Below are 18,902 nucleotides of genomic sequence, written 5' to 3' on the forward strand. Positions count from 1 at the left end.
GGAGTTGAGGCTTCAGTGACTGGAAGAAGCCAACACGTGAAGACCTAGCTGTAAATCATCTTACATGGAAGGAAGGGCACAAGCAAAGGCATTAAGACAGGAATGAGTTAACTGTATCCCTGAAGCAGCAAGAAGCCAGTGTGGCTGGAGCAAAGTCAGTGCAGAGGAAAAGGGTAGGCAATGAGGGCCTGGAGCTAGATCAGCCTGCACAGCACAGTAAGCAGTTTGGACTTTATTGGGTGTGAAATGTGAAGTCTTTCAAGGGTTTTAACCTGGAAAGTGCTTTGGAGAAAAGTGAGGAGTGTTGTATTATATAGTTTATATTTTTTAAAGATTACATTTTTCTAGTTATAGTTATTATAGTTCTAGAAACTATATTTTAGGAAAACCAGATCACCCCAGTTAATAAGAGAAAGCTTTTTACAAAGAATGCCAAGCCATTTCAGACTAAAGAAAAAGAAACTTGGCAACCAAACACAATGTCTTATTCTGAATTTGGCTCTTCGTCCAAAAAAAATTCCATAAAAGATATTGTTGGGATAATTGGCGGCAATTAAATATGGTCTCTAGATTAGACAATATTATTATAGTAAATGTTAAATTTCCTGATTCTATTTTTTTTTTTTTTTTTTTTTGAGACAGAGTCTCGCTCTGCCACCCAGTCTGGAGTGCAGTGGCCAGATCTCAGCTCACTGCAAGCTCCGCCTCCCGGGTTCACGCCATTCTCCTGCCTCAGCCTCCCGAGTAGCTGGGACTACAGGCGCCCGCCACCTCGCCCGGCTAGTTTTTTGTAGTTTTTAGTAGAGACGGGGTTTCACAGTGTCAGCCAGGATGGTCTCGATCTCCTGACCTCGTGATCCGCCCGTCTCGGCCTCCCAAAGTGCTGGGATTACAGGCTTGAGCCACCGCGCCCGGCCAATTTCCTGATTCTAATAACTGATTACAAAAGAGAACAACCTGGCCGGGCACAGTGGCTCACGCCTGTAATCCCAACACTTTGGGAAGCCAAGGCGGGCAGATCACCTGAGGTCAGGAGCTCGAGACCAACCTGGCCAACATGGTGGAACCCCGTCTCTACTAAAAATACAAAAATTAGCCAAGCGTGATGGTGGGCGCCTGTAATCCCAGCTACTCAGGAGGCTGAGGCAGGAGAATCACTTGAACCCAGGAGGTGGAGGTTGCAGTGAGATTGCACCACTGCACTTTAGCCTGGGTGACAGAGCAAGATTCCGTCTGGAAAAAAAAAAAAAAAAGGAGAACAACCTTATTCTTAAGAAATGCACACTAAACTGTTTAGACACAAGGGGATAATGTCTGCAACTTACTCTCAAATGATTCAGATAAAAATAATATGTACATTTAGGTATATATAAGATGTGTGTGTGTATATATATATAAATGTATACACATATAGAGAATGAGAAATGTGCCAAAATATTACCAATCGGTGAATCTAAGTAAAGAGAATTCATTGTATTATTCTTGCAACTTTTCACTGAGTTTGAAGTTATTTCAAAATAGAAAGTATTTACAGTTTAACTTTTTTTGTTTTTTTTAGATGGCATCTTGCTCTGTCACCCAGGCTAGAGTGCAGTGACACAATCTCAGTGGCCTCCCGGGTTCAAGCGATTCTCCTGTCCCAGCCTCTAGAGTAGCTGGGATGACAGGCAGCTGCCACCATGCCTGGCTAATTTTTTTTTTTAATTTTTAGTAGAGACGGGGTTTTACCATCTTGGCCAGGCTGGTCTTGAACTCCTAACCTCATGATCCACCCGCCTCAGCTTCCCAAAGTGCTGGGATTACAGACATGAGCCACCGCACCTGGCCTACAATTTAATTTTTTTAATTTAAAAAAATTAGCTAAGGGAAGTATAAAAATAACAGAAATAAGAAAATTAGCATTTTATAAGCCCTAACAGAATGTTTGATTCTGGCTAATATATTAGGTAAATGTTTGGTGGGGTACTGACATTTACCCAGCCAAAGTAGTAACATCACACAGATTATTTTCTAGGCTAGAGGTTTACAAACTATAGCCCACTTGGCAAATCAGGCCTACTACCTGTTTTTGTAAATAAAGTTTTATCACAACACAGACATGCCCATTTGTGAATTGATTGTCTATAGTTGTTCTCACACAACATAGTTGAGATGCATGGTTGCAACAGGGACTGTTTAGCCTACAAAGTCTAAAATACTTACAACCTGGCCTTTTAAGAAAAGATTTGCTGGCCAGGTGTGGTGGCTTACGCCTGTAATCCTAGCACTTTGGGAGGCCAAGGTGGGCTGATCACTTGAGGTCAGGAGTTCAAGACCAGGCTGGTCAATGTGATGAAATCACATCTTTGACAGGCGCTGTGGCTCACGCCTGTAATCCCAGCACTTTGGGAGGCTGAGGTGGGCGGATCACAAGGTCAGGAGTTCGAGACCAGCCTGGCCAATATGGTGAAACCCCATCTCTACTAAAAATACAAAAAAAAAAAGAAACTCCATCTCTACTAAAAATACAAAAATTAGCCGGACGTGGTGGTGGGAGCCTGTAATCCCAGCTACTCAGGAGGCTGAGGTAGGAAAATCGCTTGAATCCAAGAGGCAGAGCTTGTAGTGAGCCCAAATCACGCCACTGCACTCCAGTGTGGGCGAAAGAGCAAGACTCTGTCTCAAAAAAAAGAAAAAAGAAAAGATTTGCTAACCCCTGTCTAGTCTCAAGGAGAGCAGACAGTCATCACCACATCCCAGTTGTCAACCTCAGCATTCCTCAGGATGGTTACCCAGGTATGTCTGCTGGAGGATACAATGTGGAGTAGACAACAGCATCTATAATGTACTCTAGCCAAAAATACCTAATTTGAATCCACCCAGTTAAAAGCTATGATACCACAAAGAAGCAACTAGACAAATCCAGAAGATGGTAAATTATGTAGATTCACTGACTTGTCATCTTCAACAAGACTATCATGAAAACAGAAACTATGGAAAATTAAAAGAGATTCAAGAGAGCCGGGCATGGCGGCTCATGAGATCTCAGCACTATGGGAGGCCGAGGCAAGAAGATCATTTGAACTCAGGGCTTCAAGACCAGTCTGGGCAACACAGTGATACCTCTTCTCTACAAATAATTTAAAAATTAGCTGGGCATTGTGGCACGTTACTGTAGTTCCAGCTACTCAGGAGGTTGAAGTGAAAGAGTCGCTTGAGCCCAGGCAATCGAGGCTGCAGTGAACAGTGATTGCACCACTGCACCTCCAGCCTGGGTGACAGAGTGAAACTCCATCTGAAAAAAAAAAAAAAAGAGGCTCAAGAAACAACAACCAGGCCTGGCGGGGTGTCTCATACCTGTAATCTCAGTACTTTGGAAAGCTGAAGGGGGTGGATCACTTGAGGTTGGGAGTTCAAGACCAGCCTGGCCAACATGGTGAAACCCCATCTCTACTAAAAACACAAAAATTAGCCAGGCATGTGGCAGGTACCTGTTATCCCAGGTACTCAGGAGGCTGAGGCAGGAGAATCACTTGAACCCTGGAGGCAGAGGTTGTGGTGAGCTGAGATCGCGTCACTACACTCCAGCCTGGACAACAGCAAGCCCGTCTCAAAAATGAAATGAAAAGAAACAACAACCTGATGTCATGTGGGACCTAGATTGGGTCTTGCTTTGCTTCTGTTTTTTTGTTGTGACTGCTTTTGTTTGTCTGTTTGTTGAGACAGAGCCTTGCTCTGTTGCCCAGGCTGGAGTGTAGTGACATAATCTCAGCTCACTGCAACCTCTGTCTTCCAGCTTCAAGCAATTCACATGCCTCAGCCTCCAGAGTAGCTGGGACTACAGGTGTGTGCCACCACGCCCTGCTAATTTTTTCTATTTTTACTACAGACAGGGTTTCACCATGCTGGCCAAGCTGGTTTCGAACTCCTGGCCTCAAGTGATCTGCCTGCCTCAGCTTCCCAAAGTGTTGGGATTACAGATGTGAGTCACCGTGCCTGGCGGGTCTTGCTTTGAACAAACCAACTAGAAAGGACATTTGGGGAACAACTGGGATAACTGAAATTGAGGTTAGGTATTAGAAGAAATGAAAATGTATCAACATGGTAAAATTGAGATTAACTGGAAAAAAATCAGATTATGAAATAGTATGTACAGTATAATTTCACCTGGTAAGTATATATGTATATACATACATGAAGTATATATCTCACACTATACTAGAAGGATATACATTGAAGGTTAATCTTTTGGAAATATAAGGATTTTATTTTCTTTTTTTTTTTTTTTTTTGAGACGGAGTCTCACGCTGTTGCCCAGGCTGGAGTGCAGTGGCGCGATCTCAGCTCACTGCAAGCTCCGCCTCCTGGGTTCACGCCATTCTCCTGCCTCAGCCTCCTGAGTAGCTAGGACAACAGGCGCCGGCCACCGCGCCCAGCTAATTTTTTGTATTTTTAGTAGAGACGGGGTTTCACTGTGGTCTCGATCTCCTGACCTTGTGATCCGCCCGCCTCGGCCTCCCAAAGTGCTGGGATTACAGGCTTGAGCCACCGTGCCCGGCCGGATTTTATTTTCTTAATCTGCTTATCTGCTATATCTGACTTTCTACAAAACACATATAAATAATTTTAAATTTTTGAATAATTTTGAATTTTTACTTGTTATTTATTTATTGAGATAGAGTCACTCTGTCACCCAGGCTGGAGTGCAATGGTACGAACTTGGCTCACTGCAACCTCTGCCTTCCGGGTTCAAGCGATTCTCCTGCCTCAGCCTCCCAAGCACCTGGAATTACAGGCACGTACCACCATGCCCGTCTAATTTTTTTTCTTTTTCTTTTCTTTTCTTTTTTTTTTTTTTTTTTTTGAGACAGAGTCTTGCTCTGTCGCCCAGACTGGAGTGCAGTTGCGCGATCTTGGCTCACTGCAACCTCTGCCTCCCAGGTTCAAGCCATTCTCCTGCCTCAGCCTCCCAAGTAGCTGGGACTACAGGCATGTGCCACCACACCTGGCTAATTTTTTGTATTTTTAGTAGAGAGAGACGGGGTTTCATCGTGTTAGCTAGGACGGTCTTGAGCTCCTGACCTCGTGATCCACCCGCCCAGGCCTCTCAAAGTGCTGGGATTACAGGCATGAGCCACCTTGCCCAGCAACTTTTTCTATTTTTAGTAAAGACAGGGTTTCACCATGTTGGCCGGTCTGATCTTGAACTCCTGGCCTCAAGTGATCTGCCCACCCTGGCCTCCCAAAGTTCTGGGAATACAAGCGTGAGCCACTGTGCCTGGCCAATTTTAAATTTTTAAATAAATAAATTGCTCTGGCTGCTCTAGATGGATTACACAGGCAATCAAGAGTGGAAGCCGGTTGTCTAGTTGATCAGCAATATGCTTTTCAGTATCTGTTTCCCAAGTCTAGGTGGAAGCCAGATTCTTGCTGGAAATGAGGCTTCTCCTTCATGGGAATCCCACATACATGGCCAAAGAGATCTTATGGCTGGGAGCACAAACTGGGTGTGTTAAAGGGCTTGATATTCTCCAGGGTATTTTGTCGTCCAACAAAGCTGGTTAGAGATTTGCACAGGTCCACGGAGCTGCTCAGTAGGGGGAAGATCTGGAGGAGTGCTATCCAGCAGCCTAAAGGCAAGGCACCAGCCCTCTTTGAAGTTATACAAGGGCCCAGCCAGGAAAATCACAAGCACACACACATACCCAACATCAGTTAATGACAAGATGAGAAAGAAAATGTACTTTTAAATTTGATCTTAAAACAATTCACACCTCTTAAAAATTATGCAGAATAAGCTGGGTGTGGTGGCTTATGCCTGTAATCCCAGCACTTTGGGAGGCAGAGGTAGGTGGATTACAAGGTCAGGAGTTCGAGACCAGCCTGGCCAATATGATGAAACCTCGTCTCTACCAAAAATACAAAAATTAGCCAGGCGTGGTGGCACGTGCCTGTAGTCCCAGCTGCTCAGGAAGTTGAGGCAGGAGAATTGCTTGAACCTGGGAGGCAGAGGTTGCAGTGAGCCGAGATGGTGCCACTGTACTTCAGCCTGGGCAACAGAGTGAGACTCTGTCTAAAAAAAGAAAATATGTATATATATAATAATAATAAGCAAACTTTGCAGCTTGAGGAATTAAAGTGTCTCACAAACGGAATGAAATCCCTTAGGAAAGCCTAGTGAAGAAAAATGTCAGCTATTACCCTAACTCTGGGAGGTAAGGGAGAGATAGCCAGGCCGCAGAGAGGAGCAGCCAGCAGCCCAACGTCTGGAGAGGTGAATAAAAGGACTCCAGCCGCCTGAGAAGGGATTACATTTTCTGATTGTTGCGAAAAGAATTCCCCTTTCCTAGCTAGTAAGGCCAATTTCTAAGTGAAGCTCAAAACAGAATTGTATGGGAGGCTCAGAATGAGAAGAACAAAGTAAATCCCTGGCAAGGGATTAAGAGTTTCCTCTCCCCCCACCACCCTACTCTACTGCCTGCTATCCTGGAGGCCCAGGAGCCAATCCTCTAAAGAGAATTCTACGAGGGGCAGGAAGAAGTGGATGATAATGCTGAAAGACAGAGCATTGAATATTCACTCATCTGAAAATCCCCAAAGACATTCCTTTCTAAGAAGATGGTCAGAGTAATCCATACTGGCCAACTGATTTAATGTGCCACACTGACAAACCCTTTCCTAAGAATGTATAGCCTCAACTAAAAACAGTTGTTTGGACAAACTGTCAAACTCCTGCAGGGCCCACTTGACATCTGTCTTTGTCAGGTCAGTGAGGAGAATGGCCATTACTTTGAAAAGGCTAAGGGTTTCTTGTTTCCTGCTGCTCCCAGGAGATCTGCAGAGTAAGCGAAGTCTCAAAGCCTCGGTGGTTACCATTAGGCAGAACCCAATAGAAGTCCTCGGGAGAGCCGTGTTTAAATTCAGCACTTGCCCAAGGCTGGCTAATCGCTGGAGGTCAGGAGTTCCAGACCAGCCCGGCCAACATGGCAAAACCTCGTCTCTACTAAAAATACAAAAAATTAGCCGAGCATGGTGGCAGGCACCTGTAATTCTAGCTACTTGGGAGGCTGAGGCAGGAGAATGCTTGAACCCTGGAAGGGGAGGTTGCAGTAAGCCAAGATTACACCACCGCACTCCAGCCTGGGCAGCAAAGCAAGACTCCATCTCAAAAAATTAACTAATTAATTAATTAATTCAGTGCTTGCTATTCCATTCCCACCTTCTTGGCCTTTGCCTGGATTTCTGCTACAGCTATCCTGATGCTCTGCTTAGAATTCAATCCCGTGTTCCTGGCCTCACCAGTGTACCCAGCCTCAGCACCAGAATAGTCATCCTCAACACAGCTTTCATTGGGTCCGCCTTGATGAGTTCAGGCAGCAGCGAACACGGAATGTGATGTGGTGGATCAATCCCTGAGAACAGAGCCAAAGCTGCGGTGAAGAGAGACAGCTGACCAAGAGACAGACTGCCCGGGGCAGGACAGGAGGGCAAGACTAGAACAGAGAGTACAAGATCACCCGGAAACATGGCGGCCTGGGTAAGAAGCCGGGAAGGCACGAAAATGTGCAGAACTGGCAGCAAGGACCGTGGCAAAGAGCACAGGATTCAAAGGTATTAATAGAACTAGGCTCACATCCTGGCTCTATCCCTTCTGAACCTCAGTTTTCTTATCTGTAAAATGACACATGAATACCTGCTGCAGTGCACACTGCGATGTGCTTCCCAGACACCTCCCAGGAATGAAGGACTCAGTCTCCCTCTGCTGAGAGTGCTGGGTTAGTCCTCTCTGAGGATTGGCTGAAGAAGACTGCCCCACCCAAGGTCACACCTTCTTTCTGGGGCCGCCCACAGCCAATGACCGAACAATAGGGGAGGAACAAATGCCCAGCCCTACCCCCAACGTGAGGCAACTGCGGGAATCTTCAGCTACTGAATCCTCCCGGGGTCGGGGAGTAGTGTTGGGGTTACGTCAGTCCCCTCTTTAGTTCGGCTTCCTGACGCTCTCTTCCAGTGTGGAACGCAGGCGCACGGTTTGCTCTCTGAGTCCGCTTCCTGGGCAGCCCAGCCTGCCACAGCCATCTCATCCAATCATGAGGTTCCGTTAACCTAGTTTTGTTTTGTTTTGTTTTGTTTGTTTTTTATTGTTTATTCTTCATTTGTTTTGAGGCAAGGTCTCACTCTGTTACTTAGGCTGGAGTGCAGTGGCACGATCTCGGCTCACTGCAATCTCCACCTCCTGGGTTCAAGAGATTCTCATGCCTCAACCTCCAGAGAAGCTGGAATTACAGGCATGTGCCACCACTCCAGCCTAATTTTTGTATTTTTTGGTAGAGATAAGGTTTCACCATATTGGCCATGCTGGTCTGGAACTCCTGACCTCAGATGATCTGCCGGCCTCAGCCTCCCAAAGTGCTGGGATTACAGGCATGAGCCACCAAGCCTGGCCTGTGAACTATTAATAGTAAATGTAAAGCATCCAGCCACAACACGTGGTATAGGCTGAGTATCCCTAACCCGAAAATCCGAAATCCGAAATGTTCCAAAATCCAAAACTTTTTGAGAGCCAACATAACACCGCAAGTGGAAAATTCCATACCTGACTTCACATGACAGGTCACAGTGAAAATGCAGGTGCACAACCCAGTTTATTTAACATACCCAAGGAACAAAGACCCTCCTAGTGCCCTTCAGCTGCACTAGGTGCAGGCTGGACGCACCAAGGGCAGGTTCCCCTCAATGATGTCCCACGTGGATCCAAGACCTATGTGCATTATTTACTGCAATTTTTTAACTTATTCTCTGCTCTATGGTATAAAAATATTGAAAGATAATCAAATTATTGAAAGAGGGAAAGTTCTTTTTTGCACAAGTACAATATAAAAAATGCTAATGGAATGACAGAATTACAAAATCATCATTTTTCAACACCTGATGACATAATGAATGTAGGCACTGAACTTTAATATCTCCTGAAGCAATCAGATGAAAAGCTGATGAGGAACTTCATAAGGAAGGGGTCACAGCAACAATTCCTGAACTCATTTGCCCATCTTTTTGTTTGTTTGTCTTTGTTTTTAATTTTTGGTTCTGTAAATGGTGTCTGTGTTACCCAGGCTACAGTGAAATGGCATGATCATGGCTCACTGCAGTTTCAGACTCCAAGGCTCAAGCAATCCTCTCACCTTGGCCTCCCAAAGAGCTGTGATTACAGGCATGAGCCACTGTGCCAGGCCAACTGCAGTGTTAATATCAGTAAAACTGAGACAATCAGATGACATTATGTACACACAAGGCAAAAGGAGAGTCAAAAATAATATAAGTAGTTTATTTGGGCCAAGTTTGAGGATTGCAACCTGGAAGCATAAATTCAAATTGCCTTGAATATATGCTCTGGTTAGCAGCAATTACAAGTGGATTTTTAAAGGAAAAAAGAAGAGGCAGTTTCTAAATTGTTTACCAAGAATTTACAGTAAAATAACACAAGCTAGCCGGGTACGGTGGCTCATGCCTGTAATCCCCGCACTTCGGGAGGCCGAAGCATGCAGATCACGAGGCCAGGATATCGAGACCATCCTGGCTAACACAGTGAAACCCCATCTCTACTAAAAATGCAAAAAATTAGCTGGGCGTGGTGGCATATGCCTGTAGTTTCAGGAACTTGGGAGGCTGAGGCAGGAGAATGGCTTGAACCCGGGAGGTGGAGGTTGCAGTGAGCAGAGAACGCGCCACTTTGTGTGTGTGTGTGTGTGTGTGTGTGTGTGTGTGTGTGTGTGTGTGTGTGTGTCCAGCCTGGGCGACAGAGTGAGACTCCACCTCAAAACAAACAAAACATAAGCTATTGATTGGCAATATGTTGTTTTTGTATCACAAATTCCAGGAACATGAGAATAATGGGTAAGGCAGCTAGTCAGGAAACTACAGGAAAGAAAAGAAAGAACAAAATGTCATTAAACAATGGGCCGTGCTGGGATTACAGGTGATTTGTAATCCCAGTACTTTGGGAGGCCGAGGCAGGCGGATTACAAGGTCAGGAGTTCGAGACCAGCCTGGCCAACATGGCAAAACCCCGTCTCTACTAAAAATACAAAAAATAGCTGGGCGTAGTGGTGAGCACCTGTAATCCCAGCTACTCCGGAGGCTGAGGCAGTAGAATTTCACTTGAACCCAGGAGGCGGAGGTTGCAGTGAGCTGAGATCGTGCCATTGCACTCCAGCCAGGCAACACAGTGAGACTCCATCTCAAAAAAAAAAGAAAAGACATACTGCAACTACAAGCTGAACAGAATTAAGAAAGCCTTGAAGACTACAGAAAGTGCCAACAAGCAGACAAACAAACTGAAGGAGTTTTATGGACAAGCGTTATGCCGTTTGGAATGCTACGATGCATGCTTAGCAGTATACAGAGATCTCACCTGAAACTCCCAAGATGATTATGATGAGGAAAGGAAAACAAACCTTTCAGCAGTTGTTACTCCCCAAAGCAATTGGGGAAAAGTTCCAGAGAACTTGGGCCTCCAAGAAGGCACACATGAGCTGTGCTACAACACTGCACGTGCGCTGATTGGACAAGGCCAGCTGAACCAGGCCATGAAAATCCTACAAAAAGCTGAAGATCTTTGCCGCTGTTCATTATCAGAAGACTCTGATGGGACTGAGGAAGACCCACAGGCAGGACTGGCCATCATTCATTGTCAGATGGCCTATATTCTGCAGCTTCGGGGTTGAACAGAGGAGGCTTTGCAACTTTACAGTCAAATAATAAAACTGAAACCAACAGATGTGGGATTACTAGCTGTAATTGCAAATAACATCATTACCATTAACACGGACCAAAACATCTTTGACTCCAAGAAGAAGGTGAAATTAATCAATGCAGAAAGAGTGGAGTTTGAGCTTTCCAAGAAACAACTACAAGCTATAGAATTTAACAATGCTTTACTTGCTATGTACACAAACCAGGCCAATTAATGTCACAAAATATCCACCAGTTTATAGTCCCAAAGTCCCGAGCATCTCCCACCTGTGTTAATCCAAGCTGCCCAGGTTTGCCTGGAAAGCAGCACACAAAAACAATAGAGCTGCTTCAGGAATTTTCAGATCAATATCCAGAAATGCAGCTGAAATGAAGCTGATCATGGCACAGCTGAAAATTTCTCAAGGTAATATTTCTAAGCTTGTGTAATATTGAGAAGCATAGAGGAGTTAGAGCAGAAACCAGGCATGGTGTCTGTATTCGTGATCATGTATCGCCATGAAGAAGAGATTGATATTGCCATTGAGGTCTTCACACAAACTATTCAGTGGTGTCAAAACCATTGGCCCAAATCTCCTGCTCATTTGTCCTTGATAAAAGAAGCTGCAAACTTCAAATTCAAATATAAACAGAAGAAGGAGGCAATTAGTGACCTAGAATAGCAATAGAAACAAAATCCAAAAGATTTTTACACTCTGGCACAGCTTATTTCTGCTTACTCACTTGTAGATCCAGAGAAAGACAGAGCTCTTTGTGAACACTTGTCATTATCAGAAAGCATGTCTCTAAAAGTAGATGTCAAGGCTCTTGAAAATTCTCCTGGTGCTACATACATTTGGAAGAAGGGTGGAAAAGTTACTGGAGATGGTCAACGAAAGGGGCAAGGGTGGGGAAATTTGAAAAAGAGAAAAAGACGGGAAAATTGCCTAAGAATTCTGATGCAAAAGTTACCCCAGATCCAGAAAGATGGCTACCAATGCAAGAACATTCTTATTACAAGGGAAGAAAGAAGGGTAAAAGTAAGGATCAGATTGGAAAAGGGACCCAGGGAGCAACTGCAGGAACTTCATCAGAACTGGATGCCAGAAAAACTGTGAGCAGCCCACCCGCCTCCCCAAGACCTGGCAGTGCAGCGACACTATCTGCCTCTACAAGTAACATCATACTCCCAAGACACAGAAACCTGCAGGGGCTCCAGCAACAAAAAAGAAACAGCAACAGAAAAAGAAGAAAGGTGGAAAAGGTAGCTGGTGATGAGAATATTCTTGTTGCAGGCTGTTTTTTAAACTAGTCTCAGGAATATAATTTTAAACTAGTCTAGGAATGTAATAAAGGTAACACACCAAGAAGAAGAATAAAAAAAAAGAAGAGGCTGCAGTGCGCTATGAATGAACCACCACACTCCAGCCTGGGCAACAGAGAGAGATTCCATCTAAAACAAAAAGTTCATTTAAGTTTTATAGGAAAATCACTGAAGGTTCAAAAGACAAACTATTCACTCAAAAGGAAATGATCTCACAAGGCTTAAATGTCTTCTAATCTAATCCAATGCTGGCTGACAGAATCAAATGTGGTGTGACTATTTTTAATTATAGGCTTGATTTCTCCCTAAAATCAGAGAAAATAGGGTTGGAGTCCATATGGGAAGGAGAAAGAAGGGATAAAAGATGAGGAAGGCAAAGGCCAGATCACGGAAGGCTCTTATATCATCCCCAAATATTTGGAACAGGGGCCACAGGAAAAAAAAAAAAAAAAAGGAACCCCCAAAAATGACATGATCATTCTGACAGTCATTTTAGAAAAATGACTCTGTCAGGGCCAGGCGTGGTGGCTCACGTCTGTAATCCCAGCACTTTGGGAGGCTCAGGTGGGCAGATCACATGAGGTCAGGAGTTCAAGACCAGCCTGGCCAACATGACAAAATCCCATCTCTGCTAAAAATACAAAAATTAGCTGGGCGTCATGGTGGGTGCCTGTAATCCCAGCTGCTTGGGAGGCTGAGGCATGAGAATCGCTTGAACCTGGAGGCGGAGGTTGCAGTGAGCTTAAATCACACCACTGCCCTCCAGCCTGGGGCCACAGAGTGAGACCTTGTCTCAAAAAAAAAAAAAAAAAGAAAAGAAAAGAAAAATGACTGTCAGGAATATGGAGGATACACTAAAGTGCAGAAAAAAATAGGGCAAGAAGACCACTTAAGAGAATAATCCAGATTTTGTTAAATATTTGTATGTGCAAAGACAAGAAGAGGGGAGTCTCTCATCTTTCTGGTTTAAGATCCTAGGTGTATGGGGAAGTCACCAACCAAGGAAGGGAGAAACGCAGGGTCACCTAGGGATGCAGAGTTTGGTTGCAGAAGCCTGCCTTGGATCCCAGGGCTGCCACTCCCAGCTGTAGCACCTTGGGTTTGTGGGAGAGTTCCTTTTTTTTTTTTTTTTCTTTTTAACACATTTTTTTTTTCTTTTTAATACATTGTAGCAGCCAGATCAACTTCATCATTTACAAAGGGTTGTCCTAAGGATTACTTGAGGAAATACATGTAGAAACACTGAAAATACTGCCTGGAATCTAGTAAGCTTATAGAATCATTGTCTGTTGTTACTCTTGTCACCATGGGACATAAAAGAGGAACCCGGCTGGGGGATGGGGGGAAGATAAAGAGTTCTGTTTAAGGGCATGTTAGGTTTCAAATAACCTCAGGTCTTTAGGGACCTCCCAGAAAGGATGTCCAGGGAGTAGTTCTCTGTCAGGGTCTAGCACAGGAGAAAGATGTGGGGCGGGGGTATTATCCGGGAGTTAGCATGCAGTTGAAAGCTCATGTGAGGGGAGGGAATTACCTAGGAAACATCAGGGAATCCAGCATCAGCAATGGAAGTGGAGTGGAGGGGAGAGACTTGGGGCTGAGGTCTCTGACATTGAGGTCAAGGAAGCAGGTGAGCCTAGCCTGGAATCTACTCTCCTGGAGTTTGAACTGCCTAGAGTGGTGGTGCCATGAAATAGAAGACCTAACAAAAGCTAAGTGCTTCACTGACTATGAGGGAATAATCAGAGAGGTGACCTGGGGAAGGAAAAAAGGGAAGAAAATGCCAACAGGTTTTCTCCTCCAGATGAAGATCTAGAAGCAGTGGGAAACAATGAGGACATTGAACCAAACCCTTCAGTTAGTGCATTTTTCACACAGGTTATAACAAAATTGATTGGATGACATTCCCATCCTGAGAATTTCCTGATTACCATAATTACGTCTCATCCTTTCATCTTTTTAATTGACCATTTACAAACCACTTTCAGGGGTACAGGGCCACATAATCAAACCTAACTAATGCCGACGAATAAATAAAATTTTTCTTTCATATCTAATAATACGTAGATGTCCTAGAACTACAACCCTGTTTTTAATTGACTGACATTTAAAGCCTGAAATTTTTATTTCTGTATAAAAAAAAAGAGAACTTTGAGACAGTCCCTAAGGAGGCAATTCGTTTTCACACGTTTTAAAAACATATTCCACACTCCCTTCCGCCTCCGCTCTCCTCCCTCCTCGGATCTCGTTTCATCAGCTACGAATCTCGCGAGAAGTCAAGTTCTCATGAGTTCTCCCAGAAGCCACCGCTCTTCCTCTTTCCCTAAGCGGCCTGAGGTGAGTGAGTGTCTTGTGTTGTTCCCGGGACTGAATCCTCCTGCCATCGCCGCCATCCTGGCCTCTGGGGCGTCGGCCTCCAGGTCCCCGGGAGGAGAACTCCCAGAGCTACTAAATCCTCGCTGGAGGCGGTGGTTTCTTATGCGGGGGGACGTGGCGGAGGGCCCAACTTTGGGATCCGGGGCCGGTCGGTCTTTGAAGTCCGCAGAGGGACGTGATGGGCGGGAATGGGACGACCGGGCTCCTTCACTGGTGGAGCCGCCTGTGGTGCGTGCGGACTCCGGAGATCCAGTGTCCAGTGGTGAGTGATGGCCGAATACGCGTCACATTTGTGGCCGCAACGAGGAAAAGTTTTGGGGGAAATAAAGTCAGGTGGAGGCTTTACACATTTCTACAAGAGTGCTGCGTACCGGAGGGTTCTTAACGTGGGTCATAGCCCGAAGGTGTTGGGAGAGACGGTACTACCTGCAGCCCTGACAGCAAAGGGGTTTCTGTAGAGCGGGAGGGAGGAGGTAGAGGGTTGTAGTTGAGTTGTGCCATGCGGATGCGTCGAGTCATTTTACGCCTGGAAGATCCAGCATTGGATTGAAACAGGCTGTATTTTCTTCCAAAGGGTAGACTGGATTGGTGAGGTCCCTGTGGCTACTTTTGTGGAAGCAGTGCTATAGTTACTGGTAGATAAAAGGGAAGAAAGCCCTGGGTGGAGGAAAGGATGGCTGCGATGATGGCATTTCTTAGGACACCTTTGGATTAATCATGAAAACAACTACTCTCTGAGCAGCTGTTCGAATCGTCTAATACTTGTCTAATAACTCGTATACCGAGTTACTGTAAGTACGTATTGACACAATTACACTGTACTTTCCTCCAGGTAATCTGTGAAAATGGTTCGCTATTCACTTGACCCGGAGAACCCCACGAAATGTAAGTGGACAGGAGATAGATACCTATTTCCTACTTGGGGGTTGGCATAAGATGCCAAAACTTAACCAAAACGTTTTGTATTTTCTAGCATGCAAATCAAGAGGTTCCAATCTTCGTGTTCACTTTAAGGTATGCGATTCATAGTTGTGATCCAACAGTTCCTCATGTTACACTCAAAAAAGGTAGCTGCGGTGATGACTTTCTTAGGACACCTTTGGATTTACCGTGAAAATTAATAAATTCTGAGCGGCCACCTTATATTTAGGCATTGATCATCGGGGTGTAAGGATGTAGGGTTTGTGAAATTGAGTAAAAGTACCAGAAAGACATTTGAAAACCTAGTGTGCAGACCACGATGGGAAATGTTAATGGTACTACATGATGATGGAATAAATGGAGTTTGGGGGTTTTGTCTAGCTTCAACGAAGTTTCCCTGGGTTTTAGTCACAAGGGCTTTTTTTGTTAGTTTGTTTTTTGTTTCTGAGATGGAGTCTTGCTTTGTTACCCAGGTTGGAGTACAGTGGTACGATCTCGGCTCACTGCATCTTCCATCTCCTGGGTTCATGCAATTCTTCCTTAGCCTCCTGAGTAGCTAGGATTACAAGCATGCACCACCACGCCTGGCTAATTTTTGTATTTTTAGTAGAGACAGCGTTTCACCATATTGGTCAGGCTGGTCTTGAACTCCTGACTTCACCCACCTCAGCCTCCCAAAGTGCTGGGATTACAGGTGTGAGCCACCATGCCTGGCCTAGTCACAAGTTTTTTTTAATTGCCTTGCCCCCAAAGAATAGAAATAACTTGACATTTTGAAAAGCCAAAAATTTCACATTTACTTTAAAAAGTAAACAATGCTTTGATCTAGTTAACCAACACTTTATTCTTCACTCTTAGAACACTCGTGAAACTGCCCAGGCCATCAAGGGTATGCATATTCGAAAAGCCACGAAGTATCTGAAAGATGTCACTTTACAGAAACAGTGCGTACCATTCCGACGTTACAATGGTGGAGTTGGCAGGTGTGCCCAGGTGAGAATTCTTAGTTGCCATTTGAAGAGACAAAATTTAATGGAAAAGTGATGGGATAGGATAAGAATGCCTAAGATCTGTGCCGATAAACCTATTTCTGGTTGCTGTAATGACAGAGGACACCTTGGATTGATGGTGAAATAAACCATGTTCTGAGAAGCCATGATGTCGGATCAAATAGATTCATCTTGGCTGTAATGTTAATTTAAATCAAGGAAAATGACTAATCTCCATTTTCTTTCAGGCCAAGCAGTGGGGCTGGACACAGGGTCGGTGGCCCAAGAAGAGTGCTGAATTTTTGCTGCACATGCTTAAAAATGCAGAGAGTAATGCTGAACTTAAGGTACCCAAACCATTAATATCCTGTGCAACTTGGGAGGTTTAATTAATGTTGGCTGTTCAGATCTATGTCCTTGATTTTAAAATTTTTACCTCCAGTTTCCACGGAACTAAATTATTTCCTTTTTTTTTTTTTTTTTGGAGTCCCTTTATGGCAGAATTCTGTGAAGATCCAGAAGCGTGCCTCTGTGGTCTCTTTAAGCCTAACATTTAGTATTTCTGTTTTTCTGCTGTCTTTTTACACTGGAGGTACTTTACCAAGGGCTTTTAACCCTTTTTGTGCCATACACCTTTTTGGTAGTATGGTTAATTATCAAAGTTATTGCCTTGGCAGTGATTAATGTGGTTTGTGACCTGCCTTCATAAAGAAGAGCCATGTTACATTTCGGAAAGAAATTGTTTAAAATTTCAACAAGTGTAAACAATGATAAACTTGTGTTGACAAAACACAAATTTCTCCATTTTGTATATTACCCATTAGCCTTTTGCATTTGAAGGTCTGGGCCAGAACTGAAATTAGGTTAGGTCTGTATTGCTTCAAACCTTGTAAGCCATGCTGAGAAATTCTGTTTATCATCAAGACTTTGAATTGGGTTCTACCTTACCCCTCAGCTCTCCACTGTCTTAACGATTTTTGGGAAGGCCACTCATAGACAATGTATTTAGCACACTGAGTCTGGTGACAATTTAGACACAAAGGTGAAGGCAGACAGTTGCTTAAAAACATGCTGTTTGAAGAATAAAAGGATTGCCTTTCAGAAATGATTTCATTGAGGCAGGACTTTGGAACAAGGCTGGGAATTCATATTTACCAAAGATAGTTTGTGGTGGTTTACTAATTAAGGATGTTCCTGGTTTCATTCTCCTTCCTTTCTTCCCAAGGGTTTAGATGTAGATTCTCTGGTCATCGAGCACATCCAAGTGAACAAAGCACCTAAGATGCGCCGACGAACCTACAGAGCTCATGGTCGCATTAACCCATACATGAGCTCTCCCTGCCACATTGAGATGATCCTTACTGAAAAGGAACAGATTGTTCCTAAACCAGAAGAGGAAGTTGCCCAGAAGAAAAAGGTAAATTAGTAGTTGCTCAGTTTTGTTTGTGATAGTAGAAAGATTTGTGGTTGCTGTGATGACTATCTTAGGACACCTTTGGAATAACTATGAAAGAAAACTATTCTGAGCAACCCTTTCACCTATCTTATTTTGGCTTTTGTGAGTTTGTTTCTTGACTAATAATAAAGGGTAGTTTTATATTCAGTACATCAGGCCTGTATGATTATCTGCTGATGGCCCCACTTACATGTACATAGCCACTTCAAAACCTCTTTGTTTTTTTGGATGGAGTCTTGCTCTGTCCCCCAGGCTGGAGTGCAGTGGTGCGATCTCAGCTCACTGCAAGCTCCGCCTCCCGGGTTCACGCCATTCTCCTGCCTCAGCCTCCCAAGTAGCTGGGACTACAGGTGCCACGTCTGGCTAATTTTTTGTATTTTTAGTAGAGATGAGGTTTCACCGTGTTAGCCAGGGTGGGCTCGATCTCCTGACCACGTGATCCGCCTGCCTCAGCCTCCCAAAGTATTGGGATTACAGGCGTGAGCCACTGTGCCCGGCCAAGAAGCTTGTTTTCAGTAATTGATCGCATTCAGTTCTTTCAAGTCAAGAACCTGATTGATTCTGTACACTTCTCTTTATACCTAATGAACTTCTGTTCTGTTGATTTCTACCATTTAAGTATTTTCCCCCTTAGTCCTTAACAACTGCGTTTCCTGCCTCCAGAATAAGCTGAAGTCCTCCAAGATGTACTGTGGGTTTCTCTAAGAAACTTAACACTCTATTTTTCTTTCCCCAGATATCCCAGAAGAAACTGAAGAAACAAAAACTTATGGCACGGGAGTAAATTCAGCGTTAAAATAAATGTAATTAAAAGGAAAAGAATGTTGGTTGTCTTTATTAGTGAACGTATTTCAGGTGTCCTTAGAAGATGAATCAAATGAGAATTTTTAGGATTGGAATTACAAACAGATTGCTTACCCTGCACCATTAAAAACCATTTTCATGGTTGGGCACAGTGGCTCATTTCTATAATCCCAGCACTTTGGGAGGTGGAGGCTGGCTGCTTGAGCCCAGGAGTTCAAGCCCAGCCAGGGCAACATGACAAGAACCCTGTCTTCAAAAATAATACAAAAATTAAGTGTGGTGTCGCTTCCATGTAGTCCCAGCTAATTGGGGGGCTGAGGTGGGA

The 18,902-nt window shown here is 44.2% G+C and overlaps 1 protein-coding gene, 1 long non-coding RNA gene, 3 other non-coding genes and 1 pseudogene across 7 annotated transcripts in view; 5 read left to right on the forward strand and 1 right to left on the reverse strand.

The window, feature by feature from the left end:
• Positions 1 to 7,720, reverse strand: part of LOC102131839 (uncharacterized) — a 31,355-nt gene extending 23,635 nt beyond the window's left edge. Inside the window, exons 1-2 of the long non-coding RNA XR_006694072.2 lie at positions 7,673 to 7,720; positions 7,214 to 7,391 (exon numbers count right to left, since the gene is read on the reverse strand). This is a non-coding gene — a long non-coding RNA (uncharacterized lncRNA). The remainder of the gene's footprint in view (positions 1 to 7,213; positions 7,392 to 7,672) is intronic.
• Positions 7,721 to 9,869: 2,149 nt separating this feature from the next.
• On the forward strand, positions 9,870 to 12,022 carry LOC102142307 (signal recognition particle subunit SRP72-like; annotated as a pseudogene).
• A 2,287-nt stretch (positions 12,023 to 14,309) lies between these two features.
• RPL17 (ribosomal protein L17) lies at positions 14,310 to 18,592 on the forward strand. Of its 3 annotated transcripts, none has more exons than XM_045378252.3 (7): positions 14,310 to 14,368; positions 15,240 to 15,292; positions 15,381 to 15,421; positions 16,187 to 16,321; positions 16,566 to 16,664; positions 17,543 to 17,734; positions 18,510 to 18,592. In XM_045378252.3, the coding sequence occupies exons 2-7, from the start codon at positions 15,253 to 15,255 to the stop codon at positions 18,555 to 18,557; spliced, it is 555 nt and encodes a 184-aa protein (XP_045234187.1). In that variant the 5' UTR covers positions 14,310 to 14,368; positions 15,240 to 15,252; the 3' UTR covers positions 18,558 to 18,592. The 3 variants fall into 3 exon arrangements, with proteins under 3 accessions (XP_045234187.1, XP_015295273.1, XP_073878375.1); XM_015439787.4 differs by having other exon boundaries at positions 14,347 to 14,669; XM_074022274.1 differs by having other exon boundaries at positions 14,347 to 15,292.
• Positions 15,085 to 15,150, forward strand: LOC123570107 (small nucleolar RNA SNORD58). Its single transcript, XR_006694115.1, has one exon. It is a non-coding gene; the product is annotated as a small nucleolar RNA SNORD58 (small nucleolar RNA).
• LOC123570105 (small nucleolar RNA SNORD58) lies at positions 15,479 to 15,543 on the forward strand. The gene has a single exon (XR_006694113.1). It is a non-coding gene; the product is annotated as a small nucleolar RNA SNORD58 (small nucleolar RNA).
• LOC123570106 (small nucleolar RNA SNORD58) lies at positions 17,785 to 17,848 on the forward strand. The gene has a single exon (XR_006694114.1). It is a non-coding gene; the product is annotated as a small nucleolar RNA SNORD58 (small nucleolar RNA).
• Positions 18,593 to 18,902: the final 310 nt, after the last annotated feature.

Source organism: Macaca fascicularis, chromosome 18, assembly GCF_037993035.2.
Source record: "Macaca fascicularis isolate 582-1 chromosome 18, T2T-MFA8v1.1".
NCBI lineage: Eukaryota > Metazoa > Chordata > Mammalia > Primates > Cercopithecidae > Macaca > Macaca fascicularis.

What these genes read in the sequence shown, in the direction of transcription:
- RPL17 (XM_045378252.3), top strand. Translation starts at nt 15,253, where the DNA reads ATGGTTCGCTATTCACTTGACCCGGAGAACCCCACGAAAT. An exon ending in ATCTTCGTGTTCACTTTAAG is followed by an intron (nt 15,422 to 16,186) that starts GTATGCGATTCA and finishes CTTCACTCTTAG; the next exon opens with AACACTCGTGAAACTGCCCA. An exon ending in AAGTTGCCCAGAAGAAAAAG is followed by an intron (nt 17,735 to 18,509) that starts GTAAATTAGTAG and finishes TTCTTTCCCCAG; the next exon opens with ATATCCCAGAAGAAACTGAA.